This window comes from Myotis brandtii, unplaced genomic scaffold (assembly GCF_000412655.1).
Source record: "Myotis brandtii unplaced genomic scaffold, ASM41265v1 scaffold200, whole genome shotgun sequence".
NCBI lineage: Eukaryota > Metazoa > Chordata > Mammalia > Chiroptera > Vespertilionidae > Myotis > Myotis brandtii.
The window spans coordinates 2,368,774-2,389,122 of NW_005357453.1; the positions used below are offsets into that span (position 1 = coordinate 2,368,774).

A 20,349-nucleotide genomic window follows, 5' to 3' on the forward strand; every position below is an offset into this window, starting at 1 on the left:
CCACGATGCTGAGGGGGAAACATCCGCATGACGCCTTTCTAAGACAGCGGCCGCGGTGGCTGTCATGCAGACACAGGCTTTTTCCTGGAGCCACCAAACATTTCCGTTTTCTTCCAGCTGCGCCTGCTGATGCCCTGAGAGCATCCCGAGTGGCAGCCCTCCTTGACCAGAGTCCTCGCCCCCCGGCTTCTCTCCCCCCAATTCTCCCTTCAAGCAGGAAGGGGTTTCAGGACAGAAAACAGACATAAACGTTGTCCAAGTTCCTGTCATTCCCTGACTTGACCTGACATGATTTATAACGCTGGCCTCTGAGCGTGGGTCTTAATGAACGCCCTTGAGATTTGGGGCATAAATACGATTCTGCGACATTTTAACTGCAGTGAAACACAGTTTGTGGCCGATTCACCGCCCTGGCGAGGCCAGAGCATCGCGGTGTCTCCTGTCAGTAATGAGCAGCTTGCGTAACGTCTGTGGCAAATGCTGCAGCCCTGTGGGCACCGAGGCCCTGTGAGCTCGGGATGATGAAGCAAATAAAAGGACCGCGCTTGGCTTGTCCTTCATGGCCGGGCTCTGATGGAATTCTTCTCACATAATCCACCGTATTCTGTCTGCCAGAATCAGAAACGGAAGAGCTAAAAGTACGGCATTAATGCTGCCACTGGTTGCTGCTTGTATGTGCCCTGACCAGAGTCCGAACCCACAATCTTGGCGTGTCAGCATGATGCTCTAAGTAACTGAGCTACCTGGCCAGGGCTAGATTTGGTTTTTTAAACTGAGATAACGAGCTTCGTTAACAAATAAGCACATGAAGCCAGTGCCAGGGAAAGCCAAGAGGGTGGGAAGCTGAGCAGAGGGAATCCCCACGGAAAGGGCCCTAAGTGCCGGACAGCCCCCCCCCGCTCCAGCTCTGACCACTGAGCACCAGGGTCTAACCTTCCCACGGAAGGGGCTCCGTTCCTGCACCCTGTGGTCCTGTCACTGCTGAGGGCAGCAAGCACGTACCGCGGTGGCCAGGGCGATGGGACCTCGGCGGGCGGCGCGGAGCCCTGAGGCGTGGGTCCCTAAGAGGCCGGCTCTTTCATTCTGAAACTAGTTCGCAGCCCTCGGGCTCTGTCCCCTCGTGGAACCAGCGGCCAAGTCTGGATCCTCCTTTCTGCTCCCTCAGCGTCAGCTCAGAGAAGTGGGCAGTTTTCCCTTCCGAGCGGCTTGGGGCACTTCAGACGCCGAGCCCGAGCCCAGTGCCCCGTGGGAATGAGGACCTGGGAGGAGCGGGCGTCCTTCCTCTTGCCCCTCAGGGGGCAGCGGCCAGAGCAGGGCCCTGCAGCCAGCGCCTCCCAGGGGTCCTGGCTCTGCTGCCTGCTGGGTGGGGGGCTTTTGTTGCCCCCAGATTTGTGTGTAAGAGGAAGAGCGGTGCCCACCTCCCAGAGCTGGGAGGAGTACGAGTTAACAGGTGGGAAGCTGGTACACAGGAGTGTGGCACACAGTGAACGCTCAGTAAGTGCGAGCTGACAGGACTCTGACTCAGCCAGTGAGGAAAAGTACCCCGAGGTCCCATTCCTAGACACCAGCAACATAAAATCTAAGCTGCTGGAATAATAAGGAAACAAAACTCATTTTATTTGAAGAGTCTTTAGCCAGGCCGGCGTGGCTCAGTGGTTGAGCACTGGCCAATGAACCGGGAGTCACAGTTAGATTCCCAGCCAGGGCACATGCCTGGGTTGTGGGCTCCATCCCCAGTAGGGGGCATGCAGGAGGCAGCCAATCAATGATCCTCTCTCATCATTGATGTTTCTATCTCTCTCCCCCTTCCTCTCTGAAATCAATAAAAATATATTAAGAAAATAAGTAAAGAAAGTCTTTAGAAAAATTCACCAACCAGTGGGCTCCGGGGCATAGGGCCCCCCACCCCATGCACGCTCTGTCCTGCACACCAGGTGCTGGAGCTCAGGTCCCGGTGCTTAAACCACCCGACTCCTTCGTCCACGCAGCAGCGGGTACTGGACCCACCGCACACCTGCACGCTGCAGGCACGGGGGTAAAACAAGGAAGGAAATGCCGAAGATGCCTGTCCCTGTGGGATTCCCACTCTAACGGGGAAACTAACCAGCATAACGTAATAAATTAGCAAGTGGCCTGGTAAACTAGAAGGTAACTGCTGTGGAGGCGAGGAAAGGAGCAGGGCAAGGAGTGTGGGGGGGCAGTTTAAATAGGAACGTCAGGGGAGGCTGAGTGCCCACCAGGGGTCTCTAGTGTCAGCTCTTCACTGAGCCCACGGGACTTCCAGGGGCCCCACAGCCTGGGCCAGGGGTCGGGACACTGGTCCTCCAGGTGGGAGCCCAGCCCGGACGCGAGGCCACCAGATCCACACCAGGCGTGTGGGGGCACCTGGCTCAAAGGCTCCTTCCTCAGAGAAGCCAACATCTGCCCACGGGACAGGCAGGGGCAGGAGTCCCCTCACTCCTCCAGGCCTCCCTGAGGTTAGAGCTGAGCAAGGACCCGAGGGGTGAGAGGTTGGCCTGGGCAGCCGGGAGGCAGAGGTCTGAGAGGTGCAGGAGGTCACGTAGGGCAGCAGGACACCGCAGAGGGCGCTGTCGGGGGTGCATTCCAGGGGACCTGCTGCAGGCCTGAGCACAGGGCTGGCTTCAGCTGAGAAGGCTCCCTCTGCTGCCTGGGGGGACCGACGGGGCAGGTGAGGGCAGGCGCGGCGGGCCAGGCAGGAGGCCCTGCAGCCACCCCCGGGTGTGAGCAGTGAGCGCTCCACACAGTGGTGTTTCCGGTGCAGAGCTCAGAAAACCCTAACGCACACCCATGAGCAGGCACCCAGTCCAGCCACTTGCACAACCTGCATTTGTAGCCTCAACAGCAACAAGGACCGTCTGTGCTCAGGGCAACAGCTACAGCCTCCAGGGAGAGGACGGAGGAAAAGCCGGCAGTGGCCACACGACTGTCACGGGCGTCCCTCCCGTCCACTGCTGTCCACTGCTCGAGGGGCATTACCAGAACCACGACCAGCTCTGCCGAGAGCACCCAGTGAGCACCCGAGTCAGGGCCTCGCGAGGGCTGATGTGCCTGGGGGTCCCCTTCCTGCCCCGCCTGCCCCCGGGAGGGGAGGAGGCCTGACCCCGAGCACGGCCAGCCAGTGAGCCTTCGCCTTCGGGGCGAGCTCCTCCTGCCCTGGTTACTGTCCCTGCTGGAGACGATGTGCTTATTTTTAGCCATCATGTGACTCCCCAGTATATTCCAGGCTCTGCTTGAGTCACTCTGGTTTCAGACTATTTTTCATTGGGGGTGGGGGTGGTGAGGGGTGAAAAAGGCAGGACAGAACTACTCATTTTGAAATGGCTCAAGTATTAAGAATTCTAACTTTAAACAGTTGCTTGAACATGTGTGTATTTCTCTTGATAAACTGACTGCACACCTCGCACGTCTTGGTGGAAAAGTAAGTGTGCTTCAGAGCACGTTAGGTGCCAACCAATCACCACCTCAGTTCAAAATTCCTGTTTGTAAGTTGTTCTCAGAGCAGTGTCTTTCCAGGAATGGCGAGGACCCTCACCCCCACGAAACAGCACACGGCAGAACCCCAACGACACTCGGGGCGCACCCTGGCCTGTCCGCTGCAGCACCGAGCCAGCCCCCTGAGACACACTCTCAGGAGTGACCATGACACGGCGTCCTGGCACCACTGTCCTCCTGGCACACAGCAGTCCCTTTGGCTAAGAGCTCACACCGAGACGGCCATTTGGGGGGACACAGTCCTTAATTACTTCACGATGTTCAGAGGCCCGCTGACTCACCACTGACGGTCCTAAGTCTGTTGTCCCCCATTAACACTATCGTACCCAGACTCCCTTGCAAAGAGAGATGTGGTCGGAGGCCACAGGGCAGGTTGGAGCTCAGGCAACTGAGAGCCTGAACCACCCGCCTGGAGTCACCGCCTCTCCTCCTCTCCGGGTGGCTCCTGCTCCGAGTTCTCTGCTTCCACCAACCATGAAGCCAGACGCCTGCCAGTCACCTATCCTTGGCCTCCCTCTCCTTTGCTCCCACGCCCAATCACCATCGGTTTTGTTGATAGCACCTCTTTAATGTCTCCACAACCCACATGGCCACACCTCTAGTTAGGCCACCCTCCTCTCCCACGTGGTTTGCTGCAACAGCTTCTTAGCTAGTCTTCTGGATTAGCTGAGTTCTCAATACCACAGAGAGAATCTGTGCTTAAAACCTTCCAACGACTCCCCATAGTCCCCATGATGAAGTGTAAACCTCTGTGACCGACAGAGCCTATGGTGACCCCCCCGCCCACACACACACACATAATGGTCTCTACCTCCTGGTGCTCCCACCGTTTTGTGGTCCCCTCTCTGATAGTGTGAGAGTGGGACCTGTAACTTGCAAGATGATGGGACGTTGCACCTATGGTTATGGAACTATACATATGACTTTTTTCCTGCTGTCCTGGAAGAAGCAAGCTGCCATGTAGTAAGTACTGAAGCTGGAAAAACCCCTCGAGACGAAGTGGCCTCTAGGACCGAGGTCAGCTGCCTGTAAGAAACAGAAGCCTCAATCCTTCAGCCTCAGAAAACTGCCAACAACTTAAAGGAGCTTCCCCAGTTGAGCCTCTGATTAGACCACAGCCCCGGCAGATACCCGAAGTGCAGCCTAGTGAGACCCTAAAGCAGAGAACATAGCTAAGTTGTGCCAGGGCTTTAGACAATACATGTGTGTTGTTTTAAGTTGAAAGATCTGTAGTAATTGTTTTTGCAGCAACAGAATATGAACATGACCTCTCAACCCATTATACAAGGGCCCTGCTCACCTCTGCAGCTTCACTTCTCAAAGTTCATACAAAATGCACTTCACCAAATACAACACGATCTCTCTCAACTTCAACATGCTGCTCCTTCTGCTTGCTGTGGTCCTTCCATCCCCTTCACCTGGCTGACTTCTACTCACTCATTAAGTCTTGGTCATGCCTCATTTCCCCCCAAAACCCTTTCTACAATACTCACAAGACCAGCTCACGTGGTCTTCCTACACAGCCCGACAGCACTCACCTCACTTTACTGTTATTATCTATTTATTGTCAGGTTTCCTCATGAGGCTGCAACTTCCTTGAATCAGTATTTCCCCAAAATCTCTTACTGTGCCTTAACAACCATTTGCTGAAAGACTAAACGAATGAGAATTCAAGTAAAGCTTTAACCAAAAAAAAGCAAGGATCCAATAAATATGAACTGTTGTTTAAGAAGTATTTTCTGGACTACGGGCAGCGCACCAGCTGTTTTCTAAGCTACAGTGCAAGGGGCTCCTCGGGGGCGGAGATGATTGGAAAGAACTTCAGAAACACTCGTGTTGGCGTAAGCACTGCCTCTTCTTGATCTCCATGGACACTGCAGCGATTCCACTTAAACCAACTCAACAAATACTGAATAGGAAGCTCCCACACATCAAGCCACTGGGAAGCGATGACTGAACAAGACAGAACTGGTTGATAGCTTTAAGTCACCTCATTCAAAGGGAGTCTAGAAAATTCTTCAAGTCAAAACTGGTTTCTATTCCCACCCAACATACCAAGCGACAAAGAGAGGCACCAGTAATAAGAAAGCCAGGTTCACCGGTGATCTCATATTCTGCTCATGGAAACGATAAATGCTAAGTACTGCCTTCTGAGGCCTGACAAGTTTTAGCGTGAGGCCGAGAGGCCAAACATCAAGTTATTACACCTCTGGAGAGAGAAGGGAAGATCCATTAGAGTGATACATGGGTTTCAGTTGCAGAGCCAATTAATATTTCAACATATAAAGGGAGCAGCTGGATGAGAGAGACCCAGTGCTGTTATAAAAGGACCTGGTGCTGTTAGAGGGCATGAGGGCTTGCTCTCAGGTGCATGCGGGACAACAATGCAGCCACCGGCCCCTTCTGCAAAGTCCTGTGTGCGGGCACAGAGCCCAGCACGCTTCAATGCACGCCAGCTTGTCTGAGGGGCTTACTCTCGACTTTGCAATCACCCAGACCATTCGCTCAGAGAATTCTTTTAGTTGAAGGATTAAGAAATCAGAGATGAGTCCTACTGGTCTAGGGCTCAGTAGTCAGGGCTTTGGGCACACTTGTGCTTGAAGCTGTGCGGAGGCCTGGTGCAGGTGGCTTTACCGACCCTGCATTTCTGAACGCCCATAAAACACAGTAACCCTCACCCAAGAGTCTGGTGCAAGGACGAATGGGAATGTTTTTGAACTTTTAAAAATTACTGCTGTTTTTCAAAATAAATGCCACCCAAAGAGAACAGCGTGTGTTCTGTTTAAGCCTTTCCCACACAGCACAGTGTTTTATGTCCCCCACACACGATGCAATTTGAAGGTGGTTTGTGAGAATTCACTGAGCTTCAGGATAGCGCGGGGAGGAGAGAACAACATAAAACAAGACCAAACCACGCGGTCAAGCTTCAAATCTTGGGTTGAATTAGCCAGTCTTCTGTCAAGGATGCGTCTCAGAAAGCGAGGAAGTGGGATAGAATGAAAAATGCACGGTTCTTCCCAGGACGAAGCCTGGGCCCCTCCGCAGCGGCGCCAGAGACCCCTATCTGACGCTCCTGCATTCTTCACGACTCTGCTCCTCTCAGTGCCCGAAATTCCAGACGCACAGGTACTCGGTCTCCGGGCAGGGCAGAGCGGCGCACGTTCTGTGCTGCGGTGTATCGCCATTACAGGATGAGAAATGCAGTTTCAATGATTCTTTAAGGAGAAAAGTTAGCGCTGTATTTATCCATCTTCCATATGGTGGATGTGTAACTGGAGGAACCAAACCACCAAGACCCCTATGGTCTCCGGGCAGGGCAGAGCGGCGCACATTCTGTGCTGCGGTTTATCGCCATTACAGGATGAGAAATGCAGTTTCGATGATTCTTTAAGGAGAAAAGTATCCCCGAAGTTAGCGCTGTATTTATCCATCTTCCATATGGTAGATGTGTAACTGGAGGAACCAAACCACCAAGACCCCTATCCTTCCAGGGAATAGGGGGTGTCCCCGGAGAGTTTATGGAGGCCATTATAAGCGTTTCTTGCCATTTTCTCCAGGTCTGAATGTAGCTGCTAGTAAGAGACAGCCATCGGCTGGTATGCAGCCTGGCAATGGGATGGCTTCTTCATGTGAACAAGCCGAGGGGATGCCATGCTGACAGGGCAGGGATTGAGTGAAAGACGGAAACCCTGTTCACACAGGAAGGAGAGGGCTAACCTCCATCTGAGAAGATGTCTTGCTAATTATGGGATTCATAAGAAAAAGGAACCTCTTCCTTGTTTTGAGACGATACTCCATGATCTCTTAAAATGAACATTCGATCCCTGAAGAGTTAAGTAGTGATGTGGGTGGTACAGTATATGGTTAGGTGGCTGGGGACTGAGATAGTGGCATCAGCAGGTACATACTGGGAAGTTGTAAGAATCGATAGGCATGACTCATCTTCATAGGAAGACCATGGAGGGATAAGAAGGTGCCTGTGCCTACCCTACAGGGCTCGGATGCCATTATGGTCTGTACCCAGTCTAAAGAGAAGACACGGAAACATGCATTTCTTGGAGTAAGCGATGGCTTTGGAGTGAGAACAATGTTTGTGTTTAAGGGGTGGAGATTCTCAAAAAAGCAAATGAAGACTTGCGTCTTGATAATAAGGAGAAGGAAGTCCTGCATAAAGGCTCAGGCTGGAGTGGAATTTAACTTCTTATGTACGTTTTACTTGGACTCTAATTGAGTTAAGTGCCTGTTAAGTAAATAAACATCAAAACTCTTTGGAGTCATATAACAAAATCCAGAGTCTCCACAACATGACATCACAATGTCTAGGATGCAATCCAAAATTACTCAACATATAAAAAGCCAGGAAAATGTCACATATTCTCAAAGGAAAAGATAATCAACATGTAACAACTGTGAGGTAGTCAGAATGGTGGGATTAGCAGACAGCAACTGTAAAGCTAACGTAACCATGCTCAGTGGAGTAAATCATGCTCATAATAAATGAAAATGTAGGCAATCTCAGCAGAGGGGAAGATGGGAAATTTACAACTGAAAAAATACAATCGTTGAAAATTTTTAAAAAGATCAATAGTACAATGGAGATGATGGAGGAAAAGAGGTAAACTTGAAGATATACATCTGGAAACCATCTAGTCTAAGAATAGAGGCAACTACTAATTTGTACTTAATTCCTTCACATTTTTTACCCAGTCCCCCAACCCTCCTCCCTTCTGGCAACCATTAGTCTGTTCTCTGTAACTATGAGTCTGTTTCTATTTTGTTTATTTTGTTCTTTAGATCCCACATATAAGTGAAATCACATGGTATTTGTCTTTCTATGTCTGACTGATTTCACTTAGCATAAAAATATCTAAGTCCATCCATGCTATTGCAAGTGGTAAGATTTCATTCTTTTTTTATGGCTGAGTAGTATTCCATTATATATATGGACCACAGCATTTTTATCTAATTGATGGGCACTTGGGTTGCTTCCATATCTTGGCTATTGTAAATAACAGTGAAATGAACTTAGGGGTGCATATATCCTTTCAAACTAGTATTTTTTTTTCAGGTATATACCTAAAAGTGGAATCGCTGGGTCATAGGGCAGTTGCATTTTTTTTTGAGGAACCTCCATACTGTTTTCCACAGTGGCTACAACAAACTGCACTTCCACCAACAGTGCCAGAGGATTTCCTTTTCTATACATCCTCACCAACACTTATTGTTTGTCGATTTATTGATAGACATTTTGACAGGTAGTATGAGATATCTTATTATGGTTTTAATTTGCATCTCTCTGATGATTGGTGATAATATCTTTTCATATGTTTATTGGCCATCTGTAGTATGCCCTCTTTGGAGAAGTGTCTACTCAGGTCCTCTGCCCACTTTTTAATTAAATTGTTTTCTTGGCATTGAGTTGTATGAGTACTTTATGGTGTATGCAAAGTACAACATAGGGGATATAATCAATAATCTATATATATATAAAAGGCTAAATGACCGACCATCCAACCGACTGACCGGCTGGTACATGTGATGCGCACTGGCAATTTAAAAATAAACGTTGACTTGCGCATGCACGATACATATAAAGCTCTGACGCCAGTTGCACGCATGTGTTTCGATCTGTCATTGTCGATCATGAATTTGGTTGTTTTTCTAAACGTGTGATTCTTTGTCCTAAACGTGCGATTCTTTGTCCTAAACGTGCGATTCTTTGTCCTAAAAATGAACACGTTCATAAATTAAATGAAGAAATTTTGGATATACTTGATGGAGATGTTCACACCTATTTGAGTGATGATTCTATTGATTCAAAGGATAATGCCGAAAAGGAAAATTTTCCCATTGAACTTCTTAATAGTATTACTCCTTCGGGAATGCCATGTCATAAATTAAAATTGAAAGTAGGTGCCATCATCATGCTACTGAGAAATCTTAATAGTAAATGGGGCCTTTTCACAAGATTGCAACCTAACATAATCAAAGCTGAAGTATTAACAGGATCTGCAGAAGGAGAGGTTGTTCTGATTTCACGAATTGATTTGTCCCCGTCTGACACTGGCCTCCCATTTATATTAATTCAAAGATAGTTTCCCATGATGCCAGCATTTGCGATGACTATTATTAATCACAAGGACAAACTCTAGACAGAGTAGGAATATTCCTATCTGAATCCGTTTTCAGACATGGTCAGTTATATGTTGCTTTCTCTCAAGTTCGAAGAGCATGTAACGTTAAAGTTAAAGTTGTAAATGCTTCATCACAAGGGAAATTAGTCAAGCACTCTGAAAGTATTTTTACTCTTAATGTGGTATACAGGGAGATATTAGAATAAGTTTAATCAATTTATCAGTCATTGTTTGCATCAATGTTTTTATATCATGTCTTTGCTGTTGTTATATCATGTTGTTACTGTTTATTATTAATCAATTTATATATTATTTTCATATACATTTCACTAATTTTCTTTCATCTCTGACACTTCTATTATAGAGAAAGGGTGAATAGTGATATTAAAATATTTCTTCTAATTAATTTCCTTTCAATGTGCATGAATCCGTACACTGGGCCACTAATATTGTAATAACTATGTATGGTGCCGGGGGTACTGAAAAGATTGGGGAGAAAACGTAAAGTATATGGCTGTCTAACACCTATGCTGTAACTGAAATTAATAAAAAACAATACTGAATGTGAACTGTCATTGAAAACTAAAATTTAAAGAGAGAGAGAGAGAGAGAGAGAGAGAGAAAGAGAGAGAGAGAGAATGAATCCTGGTAAAGCACCACAGGGACCTGTGGGATAATTTCAAAAATTCCAACATCCAGATAAAAGGAGTCACAGAAGGATAAGATAGAGTGGAGCTAAAAAAAAATATTTGAAAAAATAATGCCTGAAAACCTACCAAATATGGTAAGAGACATAAACGTGCAGATTTAAGATGTTTAATAAACTCCAAAGCAAGATAAATTCAAAGAAAACCATGATTAGGCACACCACAGCCACACTACCGGGAACCAAAGATAGAGAAGCCTGACTTCAGAGCAAAACGACATGTTACATAAGGAGAAGGATTGGAATGAGTATGCTCTTCTTATCTCTGGAGGCCACAGGCAATGAACAACAGCTTTAAATGCTTAAAGAAAGAGAAAGACTAGCCTGCATTCTTTGTCTGGGGAAATATTCTTCAAGAATGAAGGTGAAATAAAGATATTTACAGAAAGAAATAAAAAAGAATTTATTGCCACTGAACCTGTTCTATAAGAAATGCTAAAGAAAATTCTCCAGTCTGATGAGAAATGAAATCAGCAGGAAACTCAGATGTTCAGGAATGAAGAACATTGAAAATGATAAAAATACTAAAAAAGAAATGATTCTTCTCTTAATTTTTAAAAAATACACATGACTGTATACAGCTTAATATAAACCATGATAAGTATTTTAAAAAGTTCTAGTAGCAACATTTAAAAATTTTAAGATATTAATTTTAAAATATGCAAAATATATACAAAGTATAATTTCTATATGTAATCAACATAAAAATTATTAGTTGTTTTATTTTTTTCACACTAAGTCATCTAAAGCCAGCATGCATTTTATACATACAGCACATTTCAATGAAGAATAAGCACATTTAAAGTGGTCAAAAGCCACTGTATTGAACAGTGTTGATTTAAAACAAAGGTTCTAACATTTTCTTGAGGGGCTTATAACGTATGTAGATGTAATATATATGCCAACTATAATAAAGGGGGGAGGAATGGTTGCCAGGGTTCCACATTTTACATGAAGCAGAATATTAATTTTAAGTACACTGTGAAAAAATAAGAATATATACATACTGTAATTTTTAGAAGAACCACTAAAATTTTTAATGCAAAGAGATATAGTTAAAAAGACAAAAGATAAATTAGGAGGGAATGCTAAAAGTATTTTAAAAATCCAGAAGACAACAGGAAGGGAGAAACAGAGAAAAACAGAAAGGACAAGCAGAAAACAAGAGATAATATGGCAGATCTAAACCCAACCAAATCAGCAATTACCTTTAGCTGTAATGGACTGGATACTCAAATGTCCAGAGATGAGCAGAATTAATAAAAAATGCCAGATCCAATTAAATGCTGTTTACAAGAAAAATACTTTAAATATGAAAAACAAAATTACCTTGTCAGGGAGAAGGATATACCATACGAACACTGAGCATAGAAAGCTGGAAGTGGCTGTGCTGAACCAGGTAAAATACACTTTAAGACAAAGGTATTACCAAAGGTAAAGAGGGGCACCAGGAAGTGCAAAGGTCAATTCACCAGGATGACTTAATCGTCATCCACATGTGTGCACCTAATAACAGAGCCTTAAATACAGGAAGCACATTGAGAGCATTAAGGGAGAGCAGGCAATTCCACATTCAATGCTAACAACCTCTTTGCAGCAGTTGTCAACCAGACAGCAACAGACAGATGAGTGGAAACAGAGGATCTGAGTAACACTACCGACTACCTTGCTCTTCCTAACACTATCTACTACTGATATTTCTAAAAGACCATGCAACCAGCAACAGCAGAATACATATTTTCAAGAACATGTGGTATGTTGACCAAGAAAGACCATATTTTGGGCCGTAAAATCAAGATCAGAACAAGCACGAAAACCACTATAAACTGCTACATTTCACGGCCTTTTCCTAAAAAAACAAAACAAAAGCTTTTTGGGAAAGTGAAAGCAACTCTTCTTTCCCCATAGCGGGTGACAGGCGGTGCTCGCTTCAATTACAGGTGCTCAGCCAATGCCCAGACAACGCTGAACAAATGGATAAACTTGATCACCTTGTTCAGGTTGTATGAACAGCCGCAGGGAGCCCCGGATCCTATATAGTAAAAGGCTAATATGCAAATCGACCGAACAGCAGAATGACTGGTTGCTATTATGCGCACTGACCACCAGGGGGCAGATGATCAACGCAGGAGCTGCCCCCTGGTGGTCAGTGTGCTCCCACAGGGGGAGCGCTGCTCAGCCAGAAGCTGGGCTCACGGCTGGCGAGCGCAGTGGCGGTGGTGGGAGCCTCTCCTGCCTCTGCGGCGGTGCTAAGGATGTCCGACTGCTGGTTTAGGCCCGCTTGCCATGGGGAGCCATGGGCCTAAGCCATCAGTCGGACACCCCCCAAGGGTTCCTGGACTGCGAGAGGCCGCAGGCTGGGCTGAGGGGCCCCCCCACCCCCCTGAATGTACAAATTTCATGCACCGGGCCTCTAGTTAAAGATAATTGAGAATAAAAGTATTCAAGTATTCAATAGTTTTTGAAAAAGTGGGATTTGTTTAAATCTATATTTACAAATTTAATTCTGATTGTTCAAATACTTCATTCTATTATTATTATTAGGTTGCTTCTTTTTTGAAACCATTTTTCTAGTATTTCTGTTAATCTGATTTTAAGTCTGGAACACTGACATCCCCAAGGAAAAGAGAAAACTTAGACACAATTTCCATAGCAACTCTAAATCCTTCACACTGTATTTGTATATGGGAATTTGATTTAAATACATTAATATATGTGAATTTGCAATGTGTCTAAGCTGTGGTTGCTATAGGAACCGCACCCTCAAATTTCCTTTTAAGTGTAGTAAGTGCTCACACATAAAAGCTGATCCCCCGACGGCTATCTCAAGTTGCAGATATGGCTCACAGCAATGCATTTACAAACATCATGACTCATGACGATACATGCACTTGGCAGATATCTATCACGATGAAAATGTGTATTTTAATACATGCTCCTGTGAGTAGACCAAAAGCGATTCAAGACGCAATTCCTCCACACGAAGAGCGAATAAGACTTGCCAGGCAGCTGTCCACTCCTACACGACAGCCTCCGCTCACGCCGAAGCCTGTACAGCCCAGGTCAGTCACCCGGCCACACGCAGACACCACGGGGCTCCATGGCTTCTCTGAACCCGCAGAACATCTCGTGTCTGTACTGAGATGGCGGAGAAATCTAGCTCGTGCTCACAACACAGAATGCACCACCTGGGTGGAGTGCAACCACTTTAGACACACGAAACACTCTGTATCAGCCGTCTGTACGACGTAAGAAACGTTTCTGGCCAATGCAGACAGTCCTTTCTGAATTACCAACATGCAGTCACCATTCCCAGGATCGCGTCCTGCGCTAGTACAGTCCCTCTGCCACAAGGTGCTCGGAGCCTCCGCTTACTGCTCCTAACGTGTCAGTGTCAGGACATGCGAGTCAATTCTAATCCAAGGAAACATTTGGGGAGAGATACACCCACTGCAGAATGAAGCAAGTATCCAAAAGCCCAGATGGAAAAAGTAGTTAAGAGGGTCGCATCCCCTGTGTTCGGTAATACCAACCACTGTTCCCACCTATTGCAGATAATCACAAAATGACCAAGCTGAGAGGTGGAACAGGGATCGCTGCTGGCTGCTCCCACCGGGCGTCATGTGCGGTAACAGGGACGGATGTGTGTTTCCCAGCAGCGGGCCCCCACCCTCAGCAAACACCTCCCTTTGTCTTCCCTTTGGGGTGGACACAATCCGACTTGTCTGTGAGGAAAACGGCCTTGAATGATTTCAGTCCAGAGGCAGGGAGGCCAGTTAGAGAGTAGAGTAGTTCGGGGGGAGAATCTTCGGACGTGGAAGGGACTCAGCGCCTGCTGATGTCACACAGACCCGGGCGCTCCCGCGGTGCCTGGCCCTGTGCGGTTCTGCAGTAACGATCGCAGCTTCGGGCTGGCGAGCAAGGTCTCGGCAAGGGTTCCTGGCTCTTCTTCGACTATTGCTGGTCCTTCTATTGACATCCGTGTGCTCCCTGCCCCAGAAGCTCAGTGCCGGGAAGCCACGTCCTGCGCCCGTTATAATTACGTCTAAATCAAGGAAGAGCAGACAGACTCTGGGTAAACTCTCGTGCGTGAAGAGTAACGTCCACGGATTTGCAGCAGTTTACAGCCCTATTCTGACTCTCCGAGACACTGCGGCCTACATTTCTGTGACCGTCTCCCAAGAGCTGGCCATCAGCTTCAGAAAGGAGCTCCTTCTGCCTCCTGCGGCTCCAGCAGCTTTAACGACGTCCGGCACGTGGTTCGCACCTCGCTGTCATCGTTCTCCTGCCCACAATGTCCGAGTCACAACGCGTTTTATCAAGAAGGGTCTGACGCATTTGGCTTCGGAAAACACCCTTTCTCCCCGATGAAGACCAATGAGGTGACCATGGCCAAGGAATCGGGCCCCGCGTCTAGGAATGGCTGCCTCCTGGAATGAACTACCAACAGTGTTCCCTGTTGACGTCAGGAGTTCCTGAGCTTTACGCTCTGGAAGAAATATGTCTCCTCCAGGTTCACGGACATTCTTTCTCTCCAAGGGCACACGTTTCTCCGTGGCTTTTGTGAGAGACGGAGGAGGGTGAAGGACAGCTCGGCCTGAGGGAGGGGAAGGGGGAGGAGGAGGTGGGGGGGGCCAGTTTAAGGACCATCCTGGCTGCGGAAGACAACGCTCAGGCCTGTCCGTCTCACGCCTCAAACCGTGGAAAAGCGGCGCCGAGTGTCAAGGTGAGCTGTGCATCTGGATGGACATCTGCACATCAGCAGCGACAGAGGCTCCGTGAGAATCAGCGGCCCCTCTGGCTCCCCCTCACCCCTCCGGCTCCGCCTGCCGGCCCCTCACCCCGGAGAACACGCCCCCTCTTTGCCAGCCCTCGACTGATCAAGTTCCTGCAGAAGCTGAAGGCCAATCTGAACAGCCACACATTTTCCCTCCCCAACCTTCCCCAGCGCTGGTTTCACAAAACTAGAGTCCCTTCCTCTCTCACCTCTCCCCACGCCCTGGACCTCACTTCCCAGCGCCAGGGCCATGCCCCACTTCCCTCCTTCCCCTCCCTCTTCTCCCTGGACCCCTCTCCCAACTGACACACCCGCCTGCCTTGTCCCGAAAGCAAACAAAACAGAGGGAGGACATGACCGTTCTCCCAACCTCACTTCTGAAGCTCCCGTCATGAACACAACGCTTCTACTTCCCTCGGTTTTCCCCCCCAGCGTCAGGGCCATGCCCCACTTCCCTCCTTTCCCTCCCTCTTCTCCCTGGACCCCTCTCCCAGCTGACAAACCCGCCTTGTCCCGAAAGCAAACAAAACAGAGGGAGGACATGACCGTTCTCCCAACCTCACTTCTGAAGCTCCCGTCAGCTTCCCCCGACATGAACACAACGCTTCTATTTCCCTCGGTTTTCCCCGGCAGACGTGGCGAGGTGGAAGGAATGCTCTCACGGCATCGCTGTCACACGCCATGCCCTCTGGGGCCGCTGGACCTAGGGGCCGCCCTCAGCACTAAGAGGGTTCTCCAAGGATGACTCGTCGCTCCCAGCAGGCGGATTTCTTGGCCTGTTTCAGGCCTCATGCTGTCCATCTCCACAGCACTCTCGGCTTCTGGTGATGCTCGCTCTAAAACGTCCCGCTGCCCGTTCTGTTCCCTGGTTCCCTGATTCACCTTGTCCTCAGCTTCCCCGTCTCTTAAATGTATGTTCCCACAGATCTGGGCTGAGTTTATTTTATGTAAGTTCATACTCCCTATGGCTCCAAGTTGGGTGTTTACGCATCTCAATCTCCTTCCACTAATTCCTCAGCCCACCCCCGTCCCATCATCCCGAGGAACCAGCGGCCCTCCTGTCCCCATTTTACTCGACTCCTCAGGGGATGTAGACACTGGTGACCACCCTGCTCCCTGCCTTCTCCTTCCCCGACACGCCGTGCCCATCCTCCCTCCATCCGGCATCCTCCCTGCTCCGGGGCCAGCGCGCCCTTTTCTGCCCAAACACTGACGTTAGTTCCTCGTGGCACTGCCCTTCTCGCTCCGCCTCTCTCCAGCTCCGGGGCACGGACACGGAGACCCACGCAGAGGAGGCCAACGGCGGGGAGCATCGACGGACAGAGGCACCAGGAGGCCAACGGCGGGGAGCATCGACGGACAGAGGCACCAGGAGGCCAACGGCGGGGAGCATCGACGGACAGAGGCACCAGGAGGCCAACGGCGGGGAGCATCGACGGACAGAGGCACCAGGAGGCCAACGGCGGGGAGCATCGACGGACAGAGGCACCAGGAGGCCAACGGCGGGGAGCATCGACGGACAGAGGCACCAGGAGGCCAACGGCGGGGAGCATCGACGGACAGAGGCACCAGGAGGCCAACGGCGGGGAGCATCGACGGACAGAGGCACCAGGAGGCCAACGGCGGGGAGCATCGACGGACAGAGGCACCAGGAGGCCAACGGCGGGGAGCATCGACGGACAGAGGCACCAGGAGGCCAACGGCGGGGAGCATCGACGGACAGAGGCACCAGGAGGCCAACGGCGGGGAGCATCGACGGACAGAGGCACCAGGAGGCCAACGGCGGGGAGCATCGACGGACAGAGGCACCAGGAGGCCAACGGCGGGGAGCATCGACGGACAGAGGCACCAGGAGGCCAACGGCGGGGAGCATCGACGGACAGAGGCACCAGGAGGCCAACGGCGGGGAGCATCGACGGACAGAGGCACCAGGAGGCCAACGGCGGGGAGCATCGACGGGACAGGACGCAGTGCTGAGGCAACTGCTGCGGCTTACCTGCGGTGGGGGAGTTGGCGTGGTGCGACTTTTTTGGCAGGTTGAAGATCTGTTCGCCGGGGTCGGGGGGAGGAATTGCATCTTGCCCTTGTCGTGCTTCTACGGGGTCATATTCCTTGCCGTCGTAGTTCGCGTCATAGAACTTCTTGAACCACTGGATGAAGTCCAAGTTGTCCTGGAAGCGCCCTTTCACTAGCTTCTCCACCGGAATCACCTGCAACAGAAGATCCTGTGAGTCGCCAGCCCAGGGCTTGCTTGTGGCTGATACAACTGCAGCGGCCCCCCCATGTAACTTTTCCCACGTGTCTGCCCCTCACGACCACTGGCCTCTCCCCCAGCTTCCTAGCCAGCCCTAGTCTAGAATTCGTCATTTTTCACCATATTGAAAAAACAACAACACACCTACAATGTTGTAGTTGGGCCCGGCTGGCGTGGCTCAGGGATTCAGCATCGACCTATGAACCAGGAGGTCACAGTTCGATTCCTGGTCAGGGCACATGCCTGGGTTGCAGGCTCGATTCCCAGCGTGGGGTGTGCAGGAGGCAGCCAATCAATGATTCTCTCTCATCATTGATGTTTCTATCTCTCTCTCCCTCTCCCTTCTTCTCTGAAATCAATAAAAATATATTTAAAAAATATTGTAGTTGGTTTTCCTGGAATTATTTAACATTTCTGAACAACCTGACAAAACAAGGAATACCCTCAGCCAATAGGGGCTGATCCTCTTTATAGTGTGTTTATGCCAGAGCATCTCCCCCAAATCACGGGCCTGGGATGTTGTGCTGTTTCAAGTCTGATGGATTTTCCTTATTTCTTTGTAGCACGTGGTCCAGTTGTGTTGGAATAAACACTTACAAGGATTATAGCTGCTAGAGGGTGTGAGTACATAGACTCAAATCACTGTAAACACACACCAGCCTAATGGTCCAAGTGAGCCTGTGCAGGGCGAGAAGCACCAAAACAACTAATCACCCAATGCAGGGCCCAGTAATTCTTAGGGTGCACGGGAGCACAGCTAGCGTGCCGTGGGAGAGCAGAGAAAGGAATGGGGCTGGTTAGGGGAGTCCCGGAAGGCAGCCTGGAGGAGGTGCGAGCATTAACCTCAACTTCTGAGACGAACCTCAGCTCTTCCTTTCCTATCGGCGACCTATGGGGCCAGGCAGTGTTCCCTTTGGAGCTCTCGAAGGAGCCTGGGTTCTACGCCAGGAAGTGTGTGGCGTGACTGCTTCGCTTCCATGCAGTGGCAGCTACTTCTAAAGGGAATGGAAGGTGCGGAGTTGTCCAAACTGCACCATTACCAGAGTCTTACTTCTCACCTGTGGGTTGGAATACCAGCTGAGCGTGAGCCCTGAGGGCTATAGAGCTGGGGGGCGAGTCAGGTTGTGTGTACGAATGTGTGTGAGTGTGAATTCAGACAAACCCAGCGCTCAAAGAACGCAGTGCCACTGCCATGATACCAGCGGGAACTGTATAAACTACCTTTCCAGCAGGACTGTGCCACCTCAGGAGAGATGGACCATTGGTATCCTATGGACCATGAGGGCCACTTTAAAAAAGGAGGGAGACCTCAAAGACCCATGTCAGATTGAAAGAGAAAAAGGGACCGGAGCATTTTAGGGCATCCGTTAAACTCAATTCTTCACAAAACATAGTTTCAGAGATGATTTTTATGCAGCTAAAACTGAAAGTCAGTCAACTACAGAACAAAACATAGAGAAGCAAGCTTCCGCAGGAGCCACGTTCTTCATGAAGGCTCCTCCGGGGATGGAGACTCGATGCCGCATCTCTTCTCTCCCCAGACCTCAGGGGCGTCGGCCCCCGCAGCACTTAGCCGGCTCTTCAGTGTGCCATTTAAAGATTTTCGTGTCTCCTGATTTATAGGTTCTGTCTGTGCTGCTATTGATTGTTTAAGAAAGTGCCCTCTTCGTGCAGAAGCCCTTTAATGAACACGCTGTATATTCTGCTTTCTGCCGAACATGAACATCGATGAACAGACTTAGATGATGGTGCCCATTGGCCGTTACAGGACGCACTCACTTCCGCTGGCTTCACTCTGCATCCCCTGCAAAGTGCAGGCTCTGGGCAGACGTGCACAGGGGCCGCGTCTCCCCAAGGGCGGAATCATAGCCCGTGAAGCGGGCGAGGCCAGCAAAGGCCGTCGAGGCCAGCCTTCCTCCCCGACAAGCGCCTCATCTTCAACACCCTTGACAATGGCTCATCCGCTCTGTGTGCCTGTGCTTCTGGAGAGCTAGGGGCCCTGATTGGTTAGAGAGCACGCTCCATCAGTAAACCTAGAAAAGGGCGTTTCTTTCAGACTAGAAGCAGCTGCTGAAAAATGAGAGAAGACGTGGGGGACGCCGCTAATGAGGAAGGAGAACCTGCACAGCCCTGGCTCTGAAGGAGCGAACTGGAAAGGAACCACAGCAGAGGACATAAAAACGAAGCTGAAAAGCACTCGGAAGGTTAAGATGTTAAAGAGAATATGTTTTGAAATGAAAATTCTGAGAAAAGGAAAACTAAGATTTTAATAATCGTTTGATAAGAATGTTTTTATTCAGAAAGGTATTAATTGCATTAAATAGAAAATATCTTTGATTTGCCAAACCTTTCTCTTTTCCCTTATTTAACTTCTATTTCTTAATAATCCAGGACTTTAGTTTTTACTTCCATAGCCTATTTATTGCTATTATCTATGCAAAGAAAAGTTTTTCATTTCTCCCCGGCTGGCTTATTTATTTTCTCTTATTCAAAATTAATTTCTTTCCAAGCCTGTTCCCTCTAAGAGACATATCCTAAGGAAATAATATGGTTGCATTGCATATGTATGTGAATGGAGGAAACGTACAGACTGCATGGACTTTAGTAATCGTCTTTTGGGGGGGGGGCACCCAGTCTACCTCCATTTGTATCACTCTAGGACAAAATTATAAAATCCAAAGGGGAAAAAAGGACAATGTATGGACATGGATGGAGAATCTGCGTGTATATACCGTGCTGGACATTTTCACGCGTTCCCTCACTTGAGCTTCGTATAACCACAGGGAACGGGGTTTTTGTCCTATTTTATAGATGGGTAAATGGAAATTCAGAGAATCCACGCTAATAAAAGACAAAGATGCTAACTGACCTTACCTTCGCTACGCCCATCAGCCAATCAGAAGAGTATGCAAATTAACCCAACAAAGATGGCCGTTAAATTTGCATACTGCAGGCGGGGCGGCAC

At 49.0% G+C, this 20,349-nt stretch overlaps 1 protein-coding gene across 1 annotated transcript in view; it reads right to left on the reverse strand.

The window, feature by feature from the left end:
• MAPRE2 (microtubule-associated protein, RP/EB family, member 2) overlaps positions 1-20,349 on the reverse strand; it is a gene marked incomplete at its 3' end in the record, with an annotated part of 117,989 nt that overhangs the window by 8,758 nt on the left and 88,882 nt on the right. Inside the window, exon 5 of the mRNA XM_014538886.1 lies at positions 17,127-17,340. Coding sequence (XP_014394372.1) covers positions 17,127-17,340 — 214 coding nt within the window. The remainder of the gene's footprint in view (positions 1-17,126; positions 17,341-20,349) is intronic.